The sequence below is a fragment of the Populus alba genome, chromosome 8 (genome assembly GCF_005239225.2).
Source record: "Populus alba chromosome 8, ASM523922v2, whole genome shotgun sequence".
Taxonomy (NCBI): Eukaryota; Viridiplantae; Streptophyta; class Magnoliopsida; order Malpighiales; family Salicaceae; genus Populus; species Populus alba.
The window spans coordinates 4,215,072-4,223,949 of record NC_133291.1 but is presented as its reverse complement, the minus strand read 5'-3'; the positions used below and the strand labels follow the sequence as shown (position 1 = coordinate 4,223,949).

The window sequence follows — 8,878 nt, the reverse complement described above, 5'->3', positions numbered from 1 at the left end:
TTTCGATCCAAGTCGTCGTTTGATGGGAGGAGCATGGCTCTACTGGAACAGTGACTGTAATTCTTCCTCTTGCTCTTTTTCCTTCTTCTGAAATTAAAATCTAAATTTCACTTTTAAGAGGGTGTCTGGCAGAGTGGTGGCTCCTGTGTTTTCTCCCAACCACCCTTTTATATGTTTTTGATGTAAAAAGTTGTTCCAAAATAAAATAAAAAACCAGCATGAAATTGCTCTTTTTTACAGCCTTGTACATTACTTGCCTCCCCATCAGATAACATAAACACTGTAACCCATCTCTTCTTCAAATTTAACATGTTCTTTTTGGTAATTTTATTAATGAAAACACTTACAAAAACAAGTTAACCAAACACATAAAAATTTCGTCTTCTTCAGCTGATGCCTGACCAAAGGCTTCCGGACTGAATCATCATCAGAACTTTCAAATTCAGGTCCAGTCAATTTATCATTCAACATCTATCAGAACATTTTTAGAGTTGTCATCATCCTGTTCTTCCATGACATTTCCGGAGACAAGAGGCTGTGACGACTCTCCACTTTGTAAAAGCACAGAATCTGACAAGACAACATATGACTTCTTGTCAAGCAAAGGTTGTGCTATTTCAAATGGAACCCATCTGGAGATAAGACATCAGCTCGTCAGACTGCGAATAACCAGCAGACTAACAACCTAAGTTCTATAGGCAACTAATGATAAATAAGCAGGAAACCAAAAGTCTAGCCTCATAATTGAAACTTGCACTTGCAGTGTAAGTGTAGAATGAGAGTTGAACACCCATAAATGGACCACGTGTAGAGCACGAAAATATTGACTGTAATTTGTCAATAACAAAAGTTCCTTTCCAAGTAATCTTTTTGGCTATCCAACTTTTCTTTCTCTGATACAAACCATTTTCAGGAATGTTCTCAAGCAGAGTAGGAGATTATTTTTACGAACAGGTTCTAGATCCTAAATTGATAGGAGATAAGTTGGGTACCGGAGCTTATTTAAAAGCTTATAATTTACCATAATATTATTACTTCTCATAACAGGGAACATACATCCTTGCTAAAAAGTTAAGAGTGACGGTAGATGTCAGAATAAATATTATAAAAAAGCTCTCGAATGATGACCCCAGAAAACTATTGAACTTTAATGCTCAAAACTATTTAACATGCTGTGAAAACCAAAAAAAAAAAAAAATACAGTAAAGGAAGAGAAGGATTACCTAAGATATCTTCAGGCTGAAATATATACAATTTTTATATTTCATCATTGCATTGCGAGTAAGATTAGGAGATCTATTATCATCATGCCCAAAGGAATCCTTATATTCTGGAGTCCAAATTCCATTAACAGTGACAAAGTGGATTTCAGATTAATGCACTAGTAAAGAAACTAAAAACGAAGGAGAAATTTCCATGCCCCATTGTTTTTCTAGTTAGTTGCAAGATTCATTAGAGCAACTTACTTGTAACGAAGGGGACAAAGAAGCTCAGATGGGCGATACGCTGCTTTATATCTCATCTTACTGCAGGAATGAATATAATAGCCAAGATAATAATACTGAAGACTGGGACAGTAGACTTCATTCTCTTTCACCCATCCTATTTCTTGCAAGGCTGAATACTTGCCTGGTGATAGAAAGGCAAAATCTGGATCCCAAAACAAATACTTACTCGACAAACATTTAGGAAGGATATCGATCACACCAACAGCAACTAGGTGGCCATCAATTACATATTGCTGATGAAAGGAGCCAAAGCCACAAGGGGGGACTCTATCATCACCAGATGGTTGAACAGGTACTAAAGGAGTATCAACCAGAAACATTCTATATGAGCTTTCAGAAATATCATCAGGAGAATCGTTATGCACATTTATCTGATATCTTCTATACAATGCAAACTCTTCTGGATCAAAACTGGACCTTTTCAAACGAATCTCAAGCCTCCGCCTTTTTCCCTTAGGATGCAAGGAGCTATTCCTCAAAGAGCAGCCTTTTCTCCCGGTTGCAGATTCCTGGGAGATCGTAGCAATATGACTATCTTTGTTGGAAGAAGCTTGAGTTGCTGCAGTATAAAAATTAATATGCCCATTGCAAGCTCTGATTGACAGGCTGTTAGTTTTCTCCAGTTGATCTAAAGAAGCAGCTAATTTTTCTGCGATAATTTTTGGAGGCAGAGGGTTATCTTCTGCACTCTGACTTGCATCCTTAGCAATTGATTGCACCTGTCTTATTGTGGCTGCTATTTGAAATGCAATGTTGCTAGAATACATGAGATTTTCTGCTCCTTCCACTAGCAGTTTTCTTTTGGCTTGTGAAACCTTTTTAACAGAAGCTTTTGGTAATTGAACACTGCAAGGAAATTGCCCACTTTCTCTGCATGTCCAAACCACGTTGTCCACTTGTTCTGACAAATAATCAGTAATGTGGTCTCCCATATTTTTCTCCTTTTTTGTAACAGACGAGGTTTCCTTTGTTCCTAAGCTTGAAACTTCTTTACAGGCACTGGCACAAATACCGGGATCCTCTACAGCTTCCACTGATTTTTTCACATCCAATGCACCATCTACAAACCTAGGCATGTAGAATGGTTACTACTCAATAAGGAACTAAGATTTATGAATCAAAAGTGCTTTCAACACATCTTATCCTAAGAATATCATACGAACTGATTAGCCAATGAAAAAGTTGAGCTTTATAAGCCATTCCATAAAATCTCAATCTGTTAGAGAATAATATAAATCATATTTTAGGATCTTACCTGACAATTTAAACTATTAAATTGAGATGGTTCTTTGACACAATCACATATCAACTTTGGAATCTCCCTTTATCAGTAACTCTAATGAAGGGCATCATAAACCCAATGCTTTTTGTGGACAACATTACTCTGGACTCTTGTGACCGAATAGCTCAAAATTGTCTTCAATCCAATTGACAAACTGGAATATTTTTTTTTTTGTTTCTTGTGTTCTAAGAGGAAAAGACTGAATTAGGACATAGAAGGCATACCTCTGCATTCTTCTAGACACTCGTTGTTGCTCTTTTGACGGAACAAAATCACTTGCCCTCAGACGGATAGTATAAGATGGGCAACAGGTCTTTTCCATCTCAGGTTTGTAAAGTAAAGAACCAGATCTTCTCCATCCTCTGTCAAGAAGGTCTGACAAGGAAGCGTTGGATCAAACGAGGCAAATGAAACAAAACTAGAATATCCACCGGAAAAAACAAAAGAAGAAAAACCGTAGTAACACACCTTTTAGATGACAACTGACACCTTATAACCTTTTACCACATCACATACTATCAAATCTGATTGCGGCAGCAAAACAAATTTTATAAATAATGAGAAAAACTAGAAAAAAACATATATACTAACCTTGGTAGTCATCGACTGTTATGCTGTCTGCCCACGAGCCTGCAACATGGAAAACAGGAAAGACAAAAGGTAAGTTTGATTTTTCATTAATCAAATCCAGATGCAAAAAATTATATATGGAACGGCTATGATTGAAATACATATATAGCAAATTCATTTGGTACTCTTATCGAGCATACAGCATATAAATACGGATTAGAGCTGTAGTTACGCGAAAACAAAACAGAATTTCAAAATTCTGTATGGCAAAGAGAGGGAGACTGCATTCCTTAACAAAGCCCGGCTAAGTGTACAGCAAAAGGATTTAAAAAGAAATCACCAGCTTTAATAAATTAACGAACCAAAGTAATTTCTAGCTCCAATTTTGACCTCCTCGTCACTACATACTAGACTGAGCTAATATTTTGGTCAGTTGTAAAGGAAAACAGACGCACAGACGCTAATTAATTTATCAAATATATCTAGCAAAAAAAAAAACAATCTGAAAACGGCCTAAATTAACAAAAACGATGATGAAAATTAGAATCCAGGCAATTCAAAAGAATCCATACTTCGTCAATCAATTGCTCGAAAAAAAGAAACACAAACCGTGAAAGATGCTGGTGCTACCAGTGGATTTACAATAACCACAGGAATTTTTAAGGCGGCCATAATCATAAACGACGGATTCTCCTCGATTATTATTACCGCTGCTGCTGTTCGCGTTGCTTTTTTTCGTGTTCCCTTCCATTCCCCCTGGTCACGAAACCAAATTCACGACTATCAACTATGAAACGACGCCGTTTGTCTATCTTGCCCGATCAAGTTTGTCTGTCTCTGTATCAGCTTCAATTCTCAAAGATTCTTCGTTTTTTACTGGTTTTTTTTTTCTTTCAGAGAGAAATGAATGACAAATGCGAGAAAAGGTACGCGTATGCGTAGGTGCAGTGAATTTGGAATTGGAAATCCAACTTGTACAGCTGTTTTCTTTTTAGGTCGTTTTTGTTTTGATATTTAAATATATTTTGGCTACCTCCGTTTGGACTTCGTTAGCTTGTTTGTAGAAAGAATGTTTGCTTTAAATTTATATTTTTTTTAGTTTTTTTATAATTTTAACGTGTTATTATTAAAAAAAAAAATAATAATAAATTTTTTAAAAAAATATTATATATCATTATATCAAATACACGTGTGTGTATAGATAAAAAGGTTCCAGCGAAGTCTTTTTTTTTTTTTTTTTGAGACAGAAATTTAATGCATTCATTTATAATCTACAATTTACTTTAAACTAGACGGAATTTTATTTTTTTTCCGGTCCTGTTAACTAAACAATTAAATGGATCAGTATGTATCCATCATTTTCCTTTTCTATTCTCCTATTTTTCCATATCCATTTTCCATGAGAAACAGACCCCGTATGTCACGACTTTAAAAAAAACCTCGATAAATTTTCCATTACTTTAGTTCGATGAATGTGTTGTCTGGGGGGATGAATGATGACATCACTTGATGCTGCCCGTGTTAAGTTAATGGTGAAACTTTTCTCTCTGTGCGGTCCTGCTTTAAGGTTCATCTTAAGCATTTTGTTGTCGTATTCAATATTGTATGTGCATGTTGTGGAAAAAACTGATGGCTTTTAAATATTTTTTTACACGGAAGGTGTCGCTCATAAAGTTAAAAAAATTCAAATAATCTAGAAATCAAATCATCAGTTAGTTAGTTAGTTCTAATAATTATATTTATTTTTGAATTAATATAATTGATAATTTATATTTGATGTTTGGTAGGTCAATATGATCTATAATTTATATATGCAAAAAATCTTATTTGATGGAGATAAGAACCCTTCAGTATTTAAATTAATATATTTTCAAAGAGAGAATATAATAATATTCTAGAGAAAAAGATGTTCTAAAAATATATATGTAGTAGATAATGAAAATTTGTGAATCTTTGTTTTAAATATCTCATGGTATATATTTATAGTTCACGAGTTTTGTCATTTAGTGGAAAGGGGGGTTAGAATGTAATTTTATCTTTTTTATGGTATTTTGAGCTAGAATGTGAATAACCTATTCTACCCAACAATAATAGATTCAAACCCAATCTCGGGAGGAGGGGGGTCGTCAGTGGTGAAACCAAGATTTTTTTAAATAAAGAACAAATTATTAACAAATACTTGATATCATGTATTATGTAGACATGTGTTATATAGAGAAATTAATTTGAAATATATGTACTAACTCCTATCAAATGAAATTAATTTAATATTTTTAAAATAAAAAAAACTTACATTATAATTATTATTTTCGAGTTTTTATATTTTAAAACTGCTTCATTGTCAAGCTAGTTAAAGATATCTTTCTCAATGCATACAACTAAACTATCATTCATCCACTTATCTCTTATTTTATTTTGCAATCTACTCTTAATAATATACATGGCAAAACAAAACTCTTTCTACTGTAACAGTTACAACCGGTAAAAGTAATGATAATTTGATAAACATACATAGCAAATGAAAATATCAAATTCTTTTTTGTTTTTATCATTTTCTCTGCAAGACTAACAATACTTTCAATACCGGAAAACTCATCATCACTGTGTAAATTAATAGTATAAGTATCAAGTTGGTCACCAAATACAATAAGGTTCAATGTAGAAAAATTTTTTGGGATAAAAAAGAACAAGACGAATAAGTTTTTTTTGTTGAAAATAAAGAAAGAATTACTTGGATTTAAACATGCCACACAAAGAAGTAACTCAATACTTGTTTCAATAAAATGATCATTTAACTCATTAAGCTACATGTCAATAATATTGTTAAACAATTCATAACAAAAATGTTATAGATTTGTATCTCTTAAGATTTTTGCTTTGAACGCCTACAAAATTTTAACATTATAGAGAAGCTAATGAATCAGAAATATCAAACATGTAAAGTTTTGAGGATATAATTACAAACCATATAAACACTGATAAAAAATTCTCCGTGACTTTCTGAATATTTCAAGTTTCCTTCTTTACATGTGTTGATTAGTTTTTATTTCAGTACAGAATAAAATCATCAAATATCCCTTTACTTCTCTATCTGTTAAATAAAAATAAAAGAAATATTTGATACAACCAGCTTATAATTCAAGCACACTATAAGCTTATAATTCTGATTTTGCCGTGTAGTTGATAACTCGAATGGTGATAGCAGTCACGAGACTCGATATAATTGCCATGAATGATAGGGCCATCAAATTTCAGCAATTTCAGCTGCATCCCTTCAAGTATTTCAATAATAACAATTTGGTCGTGCAGTGTAACCGACAACTCGTAATGAGCAGTGACAGCATTAATTAGGACAGCAAGGTGAGGGTAGCGGAATTAACAAGGCAATCAATTGGCTGCTGCGTGCTTAAAAACACAAATGCATTTGGTGCTCCAACCGAACAACTTAAACATGGAGAATACTCTTCTTTTTTAATTATTATTATAAAATAGAGACTCGAACACGAGATTTATTGAAGAGAGGAGTTCTCTGCTGCCAGCTGAGTTACATACTCGATTGTACATTGATTTAAGCAATTTTTAATCTCTGATGTGTAAAAAATCATAAATATATCTAAATTAAATTAACTCTTAACTTAAATAAAAAAATATTATAAAATTCTAATTTGTTAGTTTTAACTTGTATCATATCTACCATTCAAAAACTTACAGCGAGCAACTTTTACCGGACATACTTCTAGCATGAAAATCATTTTAACTCAACGCAAAAGTCACTTTTCATAACTCATTAGATAAGGAATTCTAAATTTTACAACAATCTTTTCATTTAATTCAGAAGTTATTAACAACAATTTTTTTCTTACTTTTCTCTAGGTTAATAAATAAAATAAAATTTCAAGAATTATATATATAAAAATAAAGATCAAATTAATTCACACATTAAATTAATTCATACTAAAAATTGATAGAGGAAATATTCAACTAAAAATAAAAATTGAACATCTCATAAAAGGCACAGCACGGGTCCTGGAACGTGGGATTTAAAGCCCAGCAAATCTATAAGCCTGAGAAGGAAGGTGCCTCTCAACGGTGTATCTTGCTTGCCACTCCATCGCTATCTAGATCCTGTCCTTGCTCGTATGGCTTATTTTTGATATCAACGTATTAAAAAATATAAAAATATAAAAAAATTCATTTTAAAAAAATTTCAAAATTTTTAAAAACATAATTTACACAGTATTTTTAAAGTGTACTTTGTCCGATTAATTGAAAGTTCAAGTACCAGTAGACAAGGCCTGGCCGGAAGTAGTCCGCTCCCCCCACGGCTAAGCTTTAGATTGTGCATTTTGTAGCACAGCTCTTGGGCTCAAGGGAAATGGGCCAACTTGAACTATCTACTAATACTGTAACTTCAAGTTTTCCACTGTCCACTATCGTTCTCCTTATTCTGAATCAAATCATATATAAAATTCAATTAAATTAAATTCATAAATAAATTAGTATTTAATTAATAACTTACTATAATTTTTATATTTAGAATAAAATGTTAAACCACACAATTAAATTTAATTATACTGTTTGAAATATATTAAAAAATTGAACTAACAATCTCAAACATTTTTTTTGTTGTTGTAAGAATTGTTATATTTAATTAGAATGACATAAAATATAAAAACCTATTTCTTAAAGTTAAAAAATCACATGTTGACCTTGTATAATAAAAAACAGCTGACTAATAATATGATGTCATTACTTAATGATTTATTGAAAGATAAAATTACTCACCACAGAACAGCACGATTATTTTTTTTATTATTTATATTCTGTATGCTTTTACAAGAAAACATAATTAAAAAGTATTGTCGTGGGAGGTAGGATGCGATACCAATAAAAATATTTTAAAAATATAATTAAAGGGATGAGAAGAAAAAGAAACCCGTCCAAGATTAGATAAGAAATTAATGATTAAATAATCTATACGATACAAATTTTTTGAAGAAATGTCTTGGGCTGGTGGATGGATTCTATTTATGTGATGCTGGAAATAGCCTTCTGTTAACAGAAGCAAAATACATAAACAGATTGAAGAGAGCAATAGAACCGATGGTCTCGGCGATGGCGATATTAACTATTTCTTCACCTCCAGCTTCATTTTTTTCAGGTTTCGTTCTCAAAGAAGACAAATCAAAATGGGTATTACTTGCTGTCTTCAAACAAGATTTTTATTAACTATTTCTTCACCCTCAGCTTTAATTTTTTCAGGTTCCTTCTCAACGAAGAAAAATCAAAATGGGTATTGCTTGCTGTCTTCAAACAAGATTTTTATTAACTATTTCTTCACCTTCAGCTTCAATTTTTTCAGCTTTCGTTCTCAAAGAAGACAAATCAAAATGGGTATTGCTTGCTGTCTTCAAACAAGATTTTTATTAACTATTTCTTCACCTTCAGCTTCAATTTTTTCAGGTTTCGTTCTCAAAGAAGACAAATCAAAATGGGTATTGCTTGCTGTCTTCAAACT

The 8,878-nt window shown here is 32.3% G+C and overlaps 1 protein-coding gene across 5 annotated transcripts; it reads right to left on the bottom strand.

The window, feature by feature from the left end:
• Window positions 1-201: 201 nt before the first annotated feature.
• Window positions 202-4,382, bottom strand: LOC118055871 (arginyl-tRNA--protein transferase 1). Of its 5 annotated transcripts, none has more exons than XR_012170458.1 (6): window positions 3,970-4,381; window positions 3,382-3,420; window positions 3,015-3,165; window positions 1,467-2,576; window positions 1,224-1,330; window positions 202-570 (listed from the first exon to the last, which is right to left on the bottom strand). XR_012170458.1 is itself a non-coding variant. In XM_073410750.1 (6 exons), the coding sequence occupies exons 4-6, from the start codon at window positions 3,110-3,112 to the stop codon at window positions 461-463; spliced, it is 1,380 nt and encodes a 459-aa protein (XP_073266851.1). In that variant the 5' UTR covers window positions 3,113-3,165; window positions 3,259-3,287; window positions 3,382-3,420; window positions 3,970-4,019; the 3' UTR covers window positions 202-460. The 5 variants fall into 5 exon arrangements, 4 of the variants coding, with proteins under 4 accessions (XP_073266851.1, XP_034923785.1, XP_034923783.1 ...); XM_073410750.1 differs by lacking the exon at window positions 1,224-1,330 and adding an exon at window positions 3,259-3,287 and having other exon boundaries at window positions 202-632; window positions 3,970-4,019; XM_035067894.2 differs by lacking the exon at window positions 1,224-1,330 and having other exon boundaries at window positions 3,970-4,382.
• Window positions 4,383-8,878: the final 4,496 nt, after the last annotated feature.

What these genes read in the sequence shown, in the direction of transcription:
- LOC118055871 (XM_035067892.2), bottom strand. Translation starts at nt 4,111, where the DNA reads ATGGAAGGGAACACGAAAAAAAGCAACGCGAACAGCAGCAGCGGTAAT. An exon ending in AACAGTCGATGACTACCAAG is followed by an intron (nt 3,166 to 3,381) that starts GTTAGTATATAT and finishes CTTCCTTGTCAG; the next exon opens with ACCTTCTTGACAGAGGATGG. An exon ending in CTTTGTCCCCTTCGTTACAA is followed by an intron (nt 633 to 1,466) that starts GTAAGTTGCTCT and finishes TCTTATCTCCAG; the next exon opens with ATGGGTTCCATTTGAAATAG.